The sequence below is a fragment of the Brassica napus genome, chromosome C9 (genome assembly GCF_020379485.1).
Source record: "Brassica napus cultivar Da-Ae chromosome C9, Da-Ae, whole genome shotgun sequence".
Lineage (NCBI taxonomy): Eukaryota > Viridiplantae > Streptophyta > Magnoliopsida > Brassicales > Brassicaceae > Brassica > Brassica napus.
Window position 1 is genome coordinate 41,863,113 of NC_063452.1, and position 18,520 is coordinate 41,881,632.

An 18,520-nucleotide genomic window follows, 5' to 3' on the forward strand; every position below is an offset into this window, starting at 1 on the left:
TCTTGGAGACTGCAGTGTTCCCCATCTTGAGCTTCTCTTGAGTCTCGCTTTTCTGATAGGTGCTGAACATCGCCCTATCGGTGCAAATGTGGGTGGTTGCACCCGTGTCATACCACCATTCCTTGGGGTTGTTGCTTTCAACCATGTTGGCTTCAGTCACCACAGAAACGAGATCCTCCTCAGTGAGATTTGCCTGAGCCTTCTCATCCTTGATCTTTTTGCGACACTCAACAGTCTTGTGCCCCACTTTGTGGCAGTAGTGACATTTCCCCTTGAACTTCTCCACATTCGCATTGATCTCAATACCTTTGTTCTTGAAGTTTTTTCCAGAAGCCTTCAAGGCTGCAGCAGTTTTGGAAGGCTTGGCAGGAGAATTAGCGTGTGCCTTTCCTTTGCCTTTGTGCTCAGCCATGTTGACATTGTGCTCCTTAGCAGTGACCTTGTCAGCAGTTCGGTTTCTGGATTCCATCCGAAGCCTCATGATGAGCTCCTCGAGCTTCATTTTCTTCTTCTTGTGCTTCAAGTAGTTCTTGAAATCCGCATAGCTTAGAGGAAGCTTTTCAATGAAGCTGAGAGTTGTGATGTCTCGCAGATGGACATTCCTTCAGCAGCGATTTCATGGCAAATGAGCTGAAGCGCTTCCACCTGATCCATGATGGGTTTTGAATCCACCATTTTGAAGTCGTGGAATTTTGAGACCACATACTTCTGGCAGCCAGCGTCCTCACCTCTGTACTTCTTGTCCAGTGTTCTCCATAGCTCTTTCGCCATGGAGATCACACAGTAGACACGGTACAATGGGTCAATGAGACGACCCAAAATGTAACCTTTGCAGATGAAGTCGGAATGCACCCATATGTCAACAGTTGCGAGACTGTGAACATCATCAATCCCGTAAGGAATAAGGGGCTTGTCCTCCTGGATGAACTTGTCCAGCTTCATCGTTGTCAGGAAGAACATCATCTTCTTCTGCCACCTTTTGAAGCCTTTGCCATCAAACTTGTCTGGCATCAGTCCTTGAGTGAACACACTAGGGACATCCGGAGAAGTTTGAACTGCCACCGGACCACGTGCAGTTGCTGAAACTGAACCCGTCTGATAAAGACCTGCACCGAATAGGCTACGGCGAGTGGTTTCATCAGCAGCATTTCCCGCAGGGAGGATAGTGCTTGTTGCTGCTGCAGCGGTTGACGCTGTGATGTTTCCAGCGGTTGTCACAGTTGCATCAGTGGATGCAACGTTGAGTGGAGTTGTTGTGACATCAGTGGTGTCAATGGGGGTGTTGTTATCGTTCGTCATTTTTCTGTAGAGAAAACATGAAGACGGATTAGTACTCCAATCAACAAATAACATATTATTTTTAAGCAAAAAATAATAGTCTAAAATCGATTTTCAGTTTTGGTGTTTGAACCAAATCATATCGATATAAGTCTTGAGGAAAACGTTTTGAAAACTCGCTTAAAAGCGTTTGCAGAAATCATTTTGTATAGACTTAGAATGTTTCACAAACTCGCTTAAGAAAGCGGTTATTGAAACGATTCATGTAAATAACGTTTTAAGAATGTATCAAAAACGTTTTGCGAAAATGCTAGAAAGCAATCCGCAAAGCGTAATGAAATAAAACAGAAATGTTTCGCGGAAGTGCTATAAAGCAAATCGCAAACTCGTTTACCGAATAACGCAGAAACGTTTCGCGGATAAGCGTATAGCAAATCGCAAACATCGTTATGAGATAAGAACAAACGTTTCGCGGAAGTGCTAGAAAGCAAATCGCAAACACGGTTCCAAAACCCTTTTCTATTAATCGTTTTTCAACCCGATTAAAGCTTTAAACATAAAGCTATTTTGAGTTAAGATTGTAGAAGCCGGAAAACCGGACTGACATAAACGATAGAATAAAAGCAATGTTAAGGAAATAAAAGAATGTAAAAGACGAATACAAGAACGATACGAAATCGTATTCGCAAAGAGACATGGAGTCGAGATATGATCTCTTTCCTTAACTCAAAATATTCGCTTCGTTAGTGAGAAAGGACTGTACGAATATAGAGTCCCAGGATACAACCATGGCAGACGAATTACGCCTCACTCGTGATCGCCCTATCGAACTATAAACTCTACGAAACACTCTCGTATTTATGACTTACGCTAAGGGATTTTTGCTGTTGGTTTGATGTGTAAAAGTTAGAGAAATGAGAAGAGAGACGAGTTGTATTTAAAGAGATGGACGAGGAGTGACTTCCCGTAACTGTTGCATAACGTGCGCTCGTTAGTGAGGATTTGGCAAAGATCTCGGGAAGTTCAAGTTACGAACTTATTCTCCAAGACTCGCTCTCTCTCTCTCTCTCTCTCTCTCTCTCTCTCTCTCTCTCTCTCTCTCTCTCTCTCTCTCTCTCTCTCTCTCTCTCTCTCTTATCTCGTTTAAATATCTCGAGAGGATAAACTGCATGACGTTTTTATTTTCTAGACAAATTGCTTGTCGTTTCAAAATAAAATGCATATTGTTTTTGAGATTTTAAATGGCAAAATGTTTAGCTTAACTTGGTCCAAAAAGAATATTCTTACCCAAGCCCCAAGCCCACGCCGAGCCGAGCCGAGCCGAGCCGGCCGGACGGCGGCGGCGGTGAGCGCTTGGAAAGCTCTCTCTTCCTCTGAGCCGTTTGAACCATGGTAAGTGATGAGACATATATATACTAGTGATGCTCTCTTCATTTAACTGATGTGGGATGTTCCATACTCCCTTTCATTAAAGCCAAAGGCTTCTCTAGGCCCATTTCGTTTCACTTCTTGCCTTATATTATTTAACGAGTTATTCTTGGGTTCACCCCCTAGGGTGAATTTCTAGGTTCACCAACCAATAGGATTTCATTATTTCAAATTTGATATCTTTTAAAAAAGGAAACAAAATATTGGCAAATTATATTATGTTTTTAAAATAAAAAAGTAAAAATATAGTAATTACAGAAAAAAAAAATAAAAAAAAAAATCTTTTTAACGTCGTCAGCAAAACACTTACCCCTAAATCCTAATCCCTAATCCCTAAACTCTAAACCCTAAACCCTTTGGGTAAACCCTAAATCCTTGGGTAAACTCTAAACCCTTGGGTAAACCATTGGATAAATCCTAAACTCTAAATAAAAACACTAAACCCTAAAACTCTAAACCCTAAACCCTAAATCCTAAACCCTAAACCCTTGAATGTTTTAGTGTTTAGTGATTTTGATTTAAAGTTTAAGATTTATCCTAGAGTTTAGGATTTACCCAAGGGTTTAGAGTTTAGGGTTTCGGATTTAAGGTTTAGGGATTAGGATTCAGGGTTTAATGTTTTGCTGATGATGTTAAAAATATTTTTTTTTGTAATTACTACTATTTTTTATTTATTTATTTTTACATTTTAATTTTAAAAAGATAATATAATTTGACAATATTTTGTTTCTTTTTTTAAAAGATATCGAATTTGAAATAATGAAATCTTATTGGTTGGTGAACCTACCTAGGGGGTGAACCCAAGAATAAGTTACGTTGGTGACCACTTGGGCTTGGCAAAGAGGCAGAGTTTCAAGAGGAGGTAACCAAATTCTTTCATGATCAGGACTCTTTCCCCGGTGTGTGTAGAGACACACTCTGCCGTCCACCAAAGACGTTATCCATCCATTGGTTGATCTTATCAATTCCGTTACCGCCATAAAATCACAAGGCGAATCGAAATCAAAAGGAATCATGTCACCATCCTGATAAGCACGTAGATGGGCCACGGTTATACTTAATGGGTCATTAATTTTATTATTGTTTAAGCCCATTAGTTTTTTTATATTACTCTGAACTCTCTATTGTAATGTTTATCGAAACAATCATCAAATCAAAACGGGTTCAATCCCTAATTTCTTCCTCTCCATCTTCTCTTCTACCTTTGCCCTTCCTCAATCTTCTCCCATTTCTGTTCTACACAGATAAGCTCAACCCCTGGGCTTATCATTGGTATCAGAGCTCAAGTTTCTGTCGACCTTTAAAAAAAAAAAAAAAAAAAAGTTTCAGTGAAGAGAGTGAGCGGATGTATCGCCTTGAACTTGCAAGGATAGAGGCATCAGTCAATCAGAGGGAAGTAGATCGGAAACTTCGCGAGGAGCAGATGGAGGTAGATCGAAAACTGCGTGAAGAACTTCGGTGGGACTGTCTGACACTGCGTTTGGAGTTTTGGAAGCTGCTGTATGGTAAATCTCAAGCTCATAACGTTTTTATCCCTAAGAAGTTTGAAGATCTAAAGCTCAACGGAGGTATCAGGCTCAGAAAGATTCCGATCAAGCTGATCTACCACAAAGCTAGGTTTAAGAAACGGAAAAGACGGCTGATGAGGGAAAAACGCGATCCTTCGGTTACACAAAAACTGGAGATACCAGCAAACTCTTTGCGACAGGGTGTGAAGGGAATAAAGAGACAAAAGCTAGGCGTGGGTTGAAATGTTATGAGGAATTGGATCCTTCTCGTAAGCTATATGTGTGGGACCCAGGTCAAAATGAGACTTCCAAGAGATCACTAGAACTTTGCAAGAACACAACCGGGCCAAAGAGTGATGACACTTCTGATTTCTATGTTCAAACTCAACACTACGAGTTTAGGAACAACCTGAGTCTTAAAACAAGGAAAGGAGTTAACAGTTATTGTGAAGATGGTGGTGCTGGTAGCCAGAATCCTAACGTCGATGGCAACCGTGTGTTGAATCCTGGAGCTGAAGAGGTTGAAGAAGACAAGAGTTGTAGCAGTGTTATAGCTGAGAAGTTGTGGAATGCTGAGTATAGGAGACTTTCTGTTATGGACGTTCAGACAAATTCTGAAAACGAGGTCAAGTGGGTGGTTGTTCTAAGTGTTACAAGATCGCTAGAGGGTCAGAAAAGCGTTTCAAGTTATGAAGGTGTGATCACGGTTCCAGTTTTTGGTATTTGGAGCCTCGAGGACAAGGCTGTTATTCTACCGAGGAGTACACTAAAGCTGTATGATGAGAAGGCTGTGAAATTGTTTCTTAGTGCAGAGAAGAGGATAATTGAAGAAGCTGCTGATTGTCATGAAGTGAATTCACAAGATTTGGAGAATGTACTTATGACGTTCATACTAGCTTCACATTATCCTAGTGGTGTAGATCAGAACTTGATGAGAGATTCAACTCAGGACTCGCAGGCAGTCTTAACTCAATACCATTGGTCTTGGTACTGGATATTGGTGGTGCATAATGTTCTTCTATGTCTCCATGTTAGCGCTTTGTGTTACCATATGTTTCACTTGCCGAGATCACCAGAGTTTTCTCTCTTCGAGAAGGTGACTGGCCAAGAGGTTGAAGAAGACAACAAAACTCAGGATCCAGTTACTCTTCCGCCTGTTTCAGATGCACATGATATTGACAGCAACATTCAGTGGCACGCAACATGTTGCGATGTGAGTCAAGTTCCAAAGTTAAATTCTCAAGGTAGTTTAAGCAAGGAGGGTCGTGTAAGCTATGTGTACTCGAACAGTGGGATGAGTGATGCTCTCTTGAACCACAAATTGGTCACGCCGACCAGTGAAAAGCTCCAAGGCAGGGAAGAGAGGATGGAGTTCTATTCCTATGACTGGTTTCAATCACCAAGGCCACCAGAACTAAGTAAGACAAGAAATTTGGTTTCTCTACTATATACCAGTGCATTAGTGACATGATTGATTGAGGATCACGGCAATGGTGCACTGGTGATTACGGCTTCTAAAGTTCGACAACTCGAGGACAAGCTGACTTCTGTTTTTCATCAACTTGAGGACAAGTTGGTTCTCCACCGGGGGAGTATTGATAAGCACCTAGATGGGCGACGGTTATACTTAATGGGTCATTAATTTTATTACTGTTTAAGACCATTAGTTTCTTTATATTACTCTGAACTCTCTACTGTAATGTTTATCGAATTACGATCATCAAATCAAAACGGGTTCAATCCCTAATTTCTTCCTCTCTATCTTCTCTTCTACCTTTGCTCTTCCTCAATCTTCTCCCCTTTCTGTTCTACACAGATAAGCTCAACCCCTGGGCTTATCACATCCCTCCTAACCATGAGTCTTACGAGTTGTGGTCTACAAGGATCAGTGCAGTAGATGAATTTAGCAAGGGTTTGCGTTTGCTGCAAGGATGCAGATGAGAGGCTATTAGAGTGAAGAGGAGAGCATCTTACCAACACTGGTGCCCTCAAGCATAGCTTCGAGGGCTGGTTGAGAATTAAAGACATGAATAAATTTACCGTAATTGATAAATTGGTGATGTTCATTGCTCACATTAATAATTTAATACAGATGAAGTGACTTGTTCACCAAGTTTTTCATCTCCATATTAATTAACCCTAATTCTCATTTACTTCACTTTTCCATATACTGTATTTTCTCTGGTTTCACGGGTAGACTTTTAAACTTTTATGGCAATATATTTTGAAAACATGGAAAATGATGAAGCCGTTAAACATTTCAGTCATGGTTTCACCCGGTTTAATCGGGTTTTAGTATTAATACTTCTAGAAATATATATATCTTATATAATAAAGTTGGGTTTAGTCTCTCTTCATGAAGCCACCTCATCTCTTTGCATAGGGCATTTGTTGACACCTGTCATGTTCTCTATAATAACTATCAAGTATCTAACTAAAAATCTAATGTTAGGCCTTTCAAATAATCTAACCCCAGAAAAATTACTAGCGAAAAATCGAACCGACTTAACCGTCTAATTTCTAAATCGAAACCAAACCTACATTTTGCAAGAACGTTTGTGTTTAGGTTCACCTCGTGGATGAAGAATCCCATTCCCATCAACCATCACTACCTTACAAAGAACAAAGAGAGAGAGAGGCTTTCACAAACAAAGCAAACAGCAAAGACTAAAGAACAACGCAACACCACACAGCACAAAACCTGAGGATAGAAAGGATGATGATCATCCCTCATCTTCTCAAGAATCTGCAACAGAACCGGAGCCTGTAACACGGTAAAAAAAATCCAATCTTTCAATATGAGACACTTAGTGAAGCAAATGAAAACGAAACACGAACCTCACGAAAGGCGAGAAACCCAAGAACATAAGGAACTTGGAGTCGGATTAGAGAGAGCTCATTGTGAACTACACGCAGAGAAGGGAGCTCGAGGACGACGAGACAAGCGCACGCCACTGAGGAATCGTCCTTGGAGAAGCTTATGTCCACACCTCCAACGTACTTAAGCGTCTCTGATCCTTGAGAATGTTCCGTTGATGAAGGTAACTTCCATGGGAAGTCATCGTGCGTGATCAGTTTCTTTTTCACCCGATCCTGTTCTCTGTAAAGAAGTCAAACGAATCTCTGAACTGTTTTGATTGATCTGAATCGAAGTAAAGTCTAATGCGACACCTACTCTGTCCAATTCTCTAGCTGATTTGAAGACGAAGACTCGCCTGAAGCTCCTTCTCCGTCCATTTCCGGCGATGTTCAGTCGTAGGAGACGACTCAGCTAACTCCATTTTACCCGAAATTTGAAAAATCGAATCGACTTAACCGTCTAATTTCTAAATCGAAACCGAACCTACATTTTGCCCGATGTTCAGGTTTCTCTTTTTCTCTTCACAACAAAATAGTGACGGTAAGTAAAAACCATAATTCAGTGTTTAATTATTTTAAAGATATAAATCAAACAACATATAGTTTTGAAGTCATATATTATATATATATTTCAATATTATAGTATTTGCACTCTAATAATTTAAAATTCAAATTATAATTTACATTTTTTGTAAAAATAAATAAGATTAATTTTATATATTCAAATAGTAATATAATAGATTAAATATATTAAATTTATATAAGAAAACCCGGTCGTAGCCCGGGAAAACCACTAGTTGTTATATATTTTTCGCTACATTCGGATATATACAGATAAGTAAAAGTGTATATCACGATTTGCCTTCATTGTTGTAACATGAAATTAGGTTAGGTCATATCCCCTATATATTAATTGAGGATCTTTTAAAAAATTAGAATCTTAATTTTGTATTAATTAAAAAAAAACTCATTTTATGTGGCACTTCTAAATGCCTTCTAAATCCTATTTCTAAAAATTCTAGAGCACCTAATATAAACTATAGTTTAATATAACATTGTCACATATTTCCATAACTATATATCATATCAAAAGTCGCTTTTAAATTTTTTTGTCATACCCGTATTAAGACTAATCTGTGCCTTATATATTAGTTCTTTGTATATTATGAGTAAGGTTCTTGCATGTTAAACGTTTCTTCCAAAAGCTGAACCTACACCAAAGATAAACGAAGAACAAATCACATGATTATTAAACAAATCAAAGAAGAGTGTTGCTAATGTGACTCTTTTTGGATAAAAATATACATTATGTGCAATCAGTCTAAATCCATTAAAACCGAGTAGTAAACAAAAAAAGAATCGTACAAACAGTTCATTATTATTAGGTTCATCACATATAAGTTGAGTAAACTGGAATCTCTACATTAGTTGAATTTTTGTTATTATATGTTGAAGACAACAATATAATTGGAACTCTATAAAATATACTCGAGTGGACATTCAATCTCCTATACAGTATACCATAGAGTAAGAACGAGTACGTATTTAACTAATCAAAAAAATCCTTTTATATTGTATACAAAAAATATTTCAAAACCATATCAGTATAAAACATAATTAATATACGGTTTGTCTATTATTAATGTTTGTTAAGTCATTTTAATTCAAACTGAACCAAACCATAATCAATCAAATACTTTTGGTGGTTTCGGTTAGAATGCATAATTTTTTTTTATGTCAGTGATGTACGCACAATATAGAATAATAGAATTTTGGTAAGTATAATTTATATTTTTCGCTATTAAAAGAAACAAATAAATACAGAATATTTATGTATATATCTAACTAGAAGGTCACCAAACGATCGTATATATCATACTAGGGTCGGCCCGCCCTACGGGCGGGATATTAGTTAATTTGATATTCACTAAATGTTCAAGTTGAAATTTGTTTTAAGATTCAAAAATTTGGTTATCTGTTATGTGTTACTTATTAGTATGCGGTGGTATAGTTGTTTTTCGATTATTCTTGATTTGATATTGTAACTAATTAACTAATTGTCCAACTCATAATTATAGATGTACAAATGTGGATTTGTGATAAAGTTTGATGACAATACTGTTTTTTCTTTTTAATTCTTATTCATAGTGGAGTGTGCATGTGTCAGAAAGAGGCCTATAACAACTTTTATGTTTTTGCGTATGGATTTTAAATATATATTATTTTGTATAATGCATACTTGCTCTACAACATTTGCTTGTAAACTTAAAAAACTGTTTTTTAAATGAAAATATTTAGTCTATAATATAACATGGACATATGTATTGACTATATATAGAAGTTGGGTGTTATTTTAAAATGACATATGTATAGAGGTTTTTCAACCATTACTTCACTGGCACAAAACATTTATAACTGTAAATATCTTCTTTTAAAAGCAAAACTAATAAAAACGTGTACAACAAATGTATTTTGATATATATTATATGCATTAAGTTATAAAGGTTGGAAACATTGCAAAACTGTTTGGAGCAAAGTTTTTAACTTCACGATCTTCATCTTGACGTCAGTTCAGTGTCGGTCCTGGCCACAAGCAGAAGAAGCATGGGCTTCCAGCCGACACGATAATAAGTATTTTCGCGGCCACATATTTATAAAAAGTGACTTCAGCCTAGTGGTTCTAAGAGAAATTACCAGTGCTAGAGGTGCTGGGTTCGATTACCCCTTACTGCATTCATTTATTTTGGCTCCAAATATAAAATGGGACACGTGTCACTCCCATAACGCACGACTTGATGACGTGGCTTCACGGGAGAGAGACAAACATTTCTTTATAGATATAGATATTTATGCTTGGTACACAATTCTTCATTAGGTAAATATGGAAATTTATATTGAAGGCTAAATATGACTTCAGAACTATACCTAAAAATTTTTTGGTAGTTAAGGAAAACGCTAATATTGTGCTTTCGTAAAAGTTAATGATAATGAATGTATCACGTAAACCTAAATATCAGTCTTATATAAACTAGGCCGGAGTATTCGGGTCTCAATCGGGTTTTGATTTTGTCCAATTGAGTTTCGATTTTCGGGTTTATCAAAATTAGCCTAATTCGGGTTAAATAGAAGTTTGGTTTGAGACCGGTTCGGGTTTTATCGAGTTCGAGCCGGAGTTTAACTGCTATATATTTACATAATTGTATTTTGAGTAAGTGTAACTTATTTACTAAATGAAAGCAATATATTTATTTACCAGACACGAGTTCAAACAAAGCAGATTCTTAAATCCTAATAAGGTATAGTATTAACGTGTATAAGTTTCAATTGAATGGTTAACTTTTTCCAAATTATATTTTATTTTTAGATTAGTTATTAACCTCAACACTAACAATACCGAAGCACCGTACCACGAATTCTCAATCCCCTATATATTAATAGAGAAACATTAAAAAAATTATAATCTGTAATTTGTGCTAATTAAAATGTGTAATGCTAAATTGTCACAAAATTGGAATGAAATTTTTTTACGTGGTGAATTTAATCAATTGAGAATTTTGTTGGTCCAAAATTAAATTGCTAGAGAATATTATATTATATAGTATGTCCATTATGGACCATTTATTTATCAAATTAAAATTTATTATCTATTCTTTCTTTAAATAAAACATATGGAATTACCTAATGTGATTAAAATATATACGGCAATTAATTATTTTAAATAATAAAGATTTGATAACAATCTGTATACTTTTTTTCATTTTTGTTAATTTCTTTATTATTAAAATAAATAACACAACTACATTAATAAAATAAAAAAAAACTAGATATTTTTGTATATGTTGTATTTTGAATTTTTCAAAACGAGTATAAATTACTAAAATTGTTAAAAGTCTCACATAAACTTTTGTGATCAAGGTTTGATTTTGTTTTCTATATTAAGATATAATGATTATAAGACCATATGAACAAATGATTTTATTTTAATAGGTTTTTATGTTTATATATATATATATATATATATATATATATATATTTCATATCATTTAAATTAAACTATACATCATATGAAAATACATACTTATATTTTGATATTTGCATTAAACATATATTGAAAAGTTAATATTTTAGTTTTGAAATCTTCATTGTTTTTTTAAAATGATTATAATTTATTGAAACTACTAAACATCTCACATTAAAAAAATCGTTGGTATAAAATTTTGTTAAACAAATATGAAAATAATCATAAAATTATATAAGTAGGAACCTCAATTAATAAATATCCATATTAAAAGTATACTATATATCTATATTAATATCATTTAAATTTAATTATATATCATATACGATAGATAAGATTGGTTGTTTTGATTTATTTACCCTAAAATAATTGCGAATAAACAAAAATGATCTTTGATTTATATGCACACGCTAATTTATTACATAATAGTAACTGATTTCTTAGTTATTTAGTATATATAATTATTATTTTATTATTTCAAAATATGCAGAAAACACTAAATAAGTAATAAATATAAAATATTTATTCTGCAAAAGGTGCAGATCTTAACCTAATTATGTATCTCTTTAATAATTTTAAATCGTAAATATTTTCTTAATCTCAGACCAAAACAAACAAACGAAATGAGAATAAACTCCAAAATCAATATTTATAATAACCAAAATGAAAAAGAGACACAAAAAGAAAAAAATATTGAAGATACATAGGATTGACACGTGAACGTAAACTTCTCACGACCATAATTAACTTTTAAATTTCTAAATCATGATATAAAACTGAACTGACATAGTGTCATTGTAACCAAATAGTACACCTGAAATTCATCCCCCTTAACGTTAAGAATGTTCTTATGCGATAAGTGATTTTTTGACCTAAAACATTTTTTAAAATGGGATCAGCTCCTCTGTAAATAAATTATGTAATTAACAAAAAGTTTTAAAAAAAATTTAATGGTTAAAATATTAATTCGATCAAGAATATAAATTTCTTTTTCATACAATATTTCTTATATAATTTTCATATAAATTTACCCTGTTCAAGACATAGGTCTTATCCTAGTATGTATATATATTGGTAAGACATGAGACCAGTACACAATATATTTTTACACAAACTTATATAACATATTCGGGCTAGTATTTGAGAGGATTTGAAATAGGCTTGGACGTTTTACCCGGACCCGAAAACCCGAACCGGAACTGACCCGAAACCGAACCAAAAATTTATAAGTACCTATTGGATCCAAAATTCTTCTATCCAAAATAGCCAGAACCGAAAAGAACCGATCCGACAAGAACCGATTAATACCCAACTAAAAATATGAATATCCCAAACTACGATTTTTTGTGTTATGTTTTCTATATTTTATTTTATGATTTAGTTGAAATATATTTTTGTTAACAATATTTTTTTTTATTTTTGTAGTATTTTGAAGTAATATGAAGCATTAAATATAAAATTTAAAGTTTTAAAAAAAAAAAATTTTAATTATTGATAGTTTATTTTAAAGTATTTTGCAAAATTATATATATATATATATGACATGTTTTGACTAAATTTGATGGGTTTAGGTATTTCGTGTCTTTTTCATATCATAGATATCCAAATCCGAGCCGGACCCAATATAGATCTGAAAATTAAAAGTATTTTTATAGGTATTTTAATTATATATATGAACTGATTTGAACCCGAGAAGAACCGACCTTAACCCGAACCAAAAATTCACAAGTACCTATTGGATCTAAATGTCTAGGATCCGAAGCACCCGGATCCGATAGTAACCGGCCCGAACCCGACCCGAAGACCTGAACGTTTATACCTAATTTGAAATGCTTTGATTTTTAATAAGTTAAATAGATCATGAGCCGCGTTTCAAAAAAGCGGATTGTGTTGTTTTTATTATTATAAAGCAAAGTTTGATATCAAATAGTGTTTTGAGTTTTTTTGTACATTTTAAATAGGATCAATGTACTGAATATTCATAAGAGACAAAAGAACGAAGAATATATCCATGCTACAATAACGTATAATGGATGGGACAATTAGAGCCTAACTTTTCCTGTTTTCTCCTTCATGGTGCGTGCGCGTGAGATGACCGTGGAAGCAAACACACATGTACGCATTTCCTTCTACCAAACTTATGGCATAGACTTTGAGTGTCAAATCTCTATCATAACACAAGTATATTTTGATTTTTTATTTAAGCTGAGTTCTCGCCAATTTTTTTTTGTGGCTCATTCTATCGGATATTAGTAGTTGTTGTTTTGTTTTGATTTATGGCAAAATAGAAAAGACTAGGAATAACAATGTCTGAAGAAGAAGAAGAAGAAATGTAGTAAAATCACAACATTCCAACGAACAAGTAAATGTTTCATCATTATGTATGGTTGTCGTTTCATATTATACTATATGTTATATAGTATACAGTTTGGCACAAGTTTTTCATGGGTTTCAAAAGAAAAACATGAATTAACTGGTGGACTTAAAGTGCTTGAAATTGCTGGATTCTACTCTATAGAGAACGTATATACACTTAAGGGTAGGTCAAATTGTGCTAATATGTATTAAAGTATCCCATATATTCGTGTTTTCGTAGCCACGTGTCATCACTACGATGATTCTTAGAATCTTTAAAAAAATAATTTGGTCCATATAAATATATACTAGGTGTTTGTCCGCAATTTTGCGGGTAATTATATTATATGAAGAAATATATATTATGTTTACATTGTTATAATTTTTGAATAATAAATAAAATTTTAAAATTTTAATTTTTAATTTCAAATAGTTGGATAATCAAAAATTTCAGTATATATTTTTATAAGATCTGTGAAATTTAAAATAGTTCAACAACGTAAACCTTAGTCATTACAAATATTTCTCTTACAGTAAAGCAATATTATAATTAATTCAAATAATTGGTTATAGAATTACTTTATATTTTATTTTAACACGTGAAAAAACCGGGAATACTATAGCTTTCAAAAAATAAAAACAGAGTTTTTTTGTGTGTATAGGACCAATACAATGATCGAATGCTTTTATCATGAAGATATTTTGTAAACGTTTTTGTGTGGACTTTAGAAAACAAAAAAAATTCTAATAATATACCTACAAAACTAATTCTTTTATATAAGAATATATATAACCATTAAATTTCTTTCAATAAAAAAAGTTAAACTACTTTATTTAATTATATATAAATAATTGATAAAGAAAAAGAAATTGATAAAACATCTCCTATATATTAAAAGAGAAGCATTACAACATTAGAGGTAGCCATGTGTCATCACCACAATGAGTCTTACAATCCTTAGAAAAATAGGTTGGTCCATCTAAATATATAATAAGCTTTTTATTAAACTAACCATAAATTCATCATTAATTTTCTTCATTCTTACATTAAATAAAATTAACGGAATTGCCTAATGTGACAAAAGTATATATGAAAATTAATAATTTTGAATAAGAAATATTTGATAATTTTTTTAATTTGATAAAATTACTGTATCCTCTATCATATTGGTTTAATTTTAAATTAATAAAATAAATTAAACAACCAAACTAAACATATAATAAAATTTTAGAATTTTCTGCGTATGTTATATTTTGACTTTTAAAAACAACTATATATTATTAAAACTGTTAAAAATCTCACATTCAATTTTTTGTGATTCATGATTTAAATTTTTTGTTATGATAAGATACAAATGATTACAAAATAATATAAGTAGGAAGTATCATTTAATAAATATTAAGATTAAAAGATGTACATATTAATATCGTTTAAATTAAACTATAAACCATTTAAATACATAAATATTTTAATTTTGAAATCTGCTTATTTTTTATAAAAGCTTTGAACAAATATTGACAATTTAATATTAAACTTTAAACTTTACATTGAAATTTCTAAAAAAATTATAAATTACTAAAATTATTAATCCCACAATGAAATTTTTGTTCAGTGATTTAATGTTTTTGTTATAAAAATATTGAAATGATCAAAAAACCATATGATTAGAAATCATCACTTAATATATATCAATATTAAAAATACACTATATACACACGTTAATATCATTTAAATTTAAATATATACCATATAAAATAGAAAAAGTGATTGTTTGGATTAATGAAATTTATGTATGTGTTTGCATCAATTTAATTATATATGTAATAGTTACAGTTTTTAATTATTTAATATATATTTATTATTTCATAATATGTAAAAAACATATAATACATAAAAATTATATATATATCAAATGTTTACCCTGCGCAAGACGCGGGTCTTAACCTAGCATATATTATTTTTCCAATTCTACAATTAGTTACCATAAATTGTTATTTGTAGTATTACTTGTGTTATTTGGTAATTTATATTAATTAGTTCTATAGTTACATTTTATTTTTAGATCGGATTAAAATAAATAACTAATAAACGTCAACAACCAATCAAATTATAACTATTTTTAAAACTTAACCTATTAACAATACATAAAAAAAAAATTACTTTAATGATTTCTCAATTAATATATAATTTGATTTATCTCTTTAAAAGCAAAGATAAATTTGGTTAATGTAAACATGAAAAAATGTATTAGGAAAATGGTAGTCTAAATAATTTCTTTCATAATTTTGTCAAATCACAAATCACAGTTTCTCACTCATTTTTTTATTTAGTGTCTAACATCAAACTTAAATGGGTTAAACAAACCATTTCTTCCTTTAAAACATACCTATTTAATTAAATCTGATTAATTAATAAGAAATTCTTTAAAAAATAAAAAATAAATAACGAAATGTTGTTATTTTAGCCATATATACTTATTGTTAATGTGAGATCCAATATTATATCAAAATAAAATATTTTTATTTGAATAAAATTTGTTAAAATTTTATTATTGTCCATTTTAAAAGTTTATTATATCGCAAAATATACATCTCATTATTTTAAAATAATTTATCCTACTTGCAATTTCATTTTATTTTCTATCTTTGATTGTAACAATTGTAGAACATGTCATTTTTATTGATCTTTCTTACTCAATTTATCACCATGTTTTAAAACACATATAAAAATAATTAGTCCACATTTATAGTAGCACAAAAAAAATACATGCATCTCGACAAATTAATAAAATTAAATACATAAGAATATACAATAACCAAGAACACAACAAACATATTTTATCATTCCCTCCTGTTTTTTATTTATGTCCCCTTTATTTTTTTACTATTCAAAACAAGCATGCTAATTTATTATAATCAAAGTTATATGAATTATATTAATAGAGTATTAACTCTAGGAAAAGCATGTGAAAAATACTTTGATTAATTTAATTTTAAATGACTTACTATGTAATAAATTTAAATGAAATGCCATATAATATAATTTTAAGTGACTTACCATATAATAATTTTAATTCATTTGTTTATATTAATAGATGAATTAAATAACATTTCTTTATTAATATAATTTTAAACGACTTACCGTATAATTTTTATGCTTTAAAATATAAAAATATTTTAATCATTTCGAAAAGTGATAACTTATCTATGATATCACATTATCATTGGAAAATGATGAGAATTTTTTAAAATTATATATTTGACTATTTTGCATTCATTTTAAATATTTTAGAATATATATATAGAGTAAATGAGTGAGTTTAATTAATATTATTAGGTTTACATTAATTAACATATATATATAACAATTAATTATTATGAATAATACATATTTGATAACAATTTTTGTATCCTCTTTTTTTCTAATTTTATATTATTAAAAGAAATTAAACAATCACATTAAGCATATAATAAAAAATTTAGATTTTTTCTTATATTTTATATTTGAATTTTTTTAAATGACTATAAATCATTAAAAATGGAAAAAGTCTCACATTGAAAATTTTGTGATCAAAGGCTTAACATTTTTTGTTCAAACAAGATACAAATAATGAACATAATTCGTATGAATATGAAATCTCATTAGTAGATATTCATATCATATATATATTTAATATAATTAAAATTAAATTATATACTACATAAAATATATAAATATGTTAATTTCAAAATTTGCATTGAAAAATTATTGAGAACTTATTATTGTAATTCTGAATTTTTATTGATAAATCTCAAATTAATTTATTTGTCATTAACAGTTTAAATTTTTGTTACAGTAAATATACAAATGTTAATAATATTCATATGAGTAGGAAGTGTCAATAATAATTTTTTATATTAAAATATACTATATATATGTATGTCAATATCACTAAAGTTTAATTATATACCATATTGGTCACAAAGCTTAATAAAACCGATAACTTATAAGTTGCATATGAGTAGAGGAAGAACATCATAAGGGTTCCATCCAACAGATCACTATGGAAGTTGGTCGGGGTTGAAGTTTGAGAAGGCTGCAACTGCATATGTCTTCGCTGCAACTACAAGTGACTCATCTGTGAGTAAGGCCCACTGATTCAGGCTCTGTTTGGCACTAAATCCAGTAACACAAGCCTTTCCACACAAGATAACCCTGTGAAATGTAAATCATATATGTTAATCAGTTTATCCCCCCCCCCTCTCTATATTATATATGTTTATTAAATACTTTCTCCGTTCCAAAAAGATCCATATTTAAAAAAAAATTGTTTCAAAAAGATACGTGTTTTACGTTTTCAATGCATAAAGTAATTGCAAATTGTAAACTTCGAAAAACATAATTGTGTTTATTAAAATTTTATTGGTCAAAAGTTGGGGGAAATAGTTGATAACGGAAAATAATGCATTGGTAACTAAAATCTGATATGTTTTCTTAATAAGTATGAAAAACCTAAAACATACACCTTTCTGAAACGGAGGGAGTGGTCTATACAATCAGTTACATCATACATCAGTTTATCCCCCCTCCTCCCACACAGACCCAACAACTTGGGTTGTAAAACAGACGCCCAAAACGCAGACACATACATTGACAAGCATGTAAGTGAAAGTACTGATCACCAATTTCCTTTGTGCGTAGGTCGTTGTCAAGTTGAATGGCTCTAGATTCTTTGTTGTTGCGGAACTGATTTTCAATCCGTAGCCATATGTCTCTGGCAGTACCACCGGTTTTGAAGGATGTTTTGAAGAGTGGTTTCGCCAGAGTACCATAGATCCACATCTTGACTAGGCCGTCGCGTTTCCTCCACACCAAGTCGTCGTCATCGGTTGGTTGAGATGTACCATCGAGATGACCCAGCACATCAAAGGTGAGACAATGTGTGAAAAGGAGTTCCCTCCAAGCATCATAGTTGAAAAAGTCTAGATCGAGCACCAGGGGTATGTGAGTTTTAATGTTCGTCACTCCAAAAGCCCTCTCTTCATTCGCCATTTTGACAGATTAGAGAAGAGACAGTTGAAAGATAACGAGAAA

At 31.7% G+C, this 18,520-nt stretch overlaps 1 protein-coding gene across 1 annotated transcript; it reads right to left on the reverse strand.

Annotated features, from left to right (window-relative positions):
- Positions 1 to 6,073: 6,073 nt before the first annotated feature.
- On the reverse strand, positions 6,074 to 7,495 carry LOC106417270 (endonuclease V-like). Its single transcript, XM_048768005.1, has 3 exons — positions 7,430 to 7,495; positions 7,053 to 7,322; positions 6,074 to 6,978 (listed from the first exon to the last, which is right to left on the reverse strand). The coding sequence occupies exons 1-3, from the start codon at positions 7,493 to 7,495 to the stop codon at positions 6,823 to 6,825; spliced, it is 492 nt and encodes a 163-aa protein (XP_048623962.1). The 3' UTR covers positions 6,074 to 6,822.
- Between the last annotated feature and the right edge of the window lie 11,025 nt (positions 7,496 to 18,520).

What these genes read in the sequence shown, in the direction of transcription:
- LOC106417270 (XM_048768005.1), bottom strand. Translation starts at nt 7,495, where the DNA reads ATGGAGTTAGCTGAGTCGTCTCCTACGACTGAACATCGCCGGAAATGG. An exon ending in GGACGGAGAAGGAGCTTCAG is followed by an intron (nt 7,323 to 7,429) that starts GCGAGTCTTCGT and finishes TTCGTTTGACTT; the next exon opens with CTTTACAGAGAACAGGATCG. An exon ending in GGTTTCTCGCCTTTCGTGAG is followed by an intron (nt 6,979 to 7,052) that starts GTTCGTGTTTCG and finishes ACCGTGTTACAG; the next exon opens with GCTCCGGTTCTGTTGCAGAT.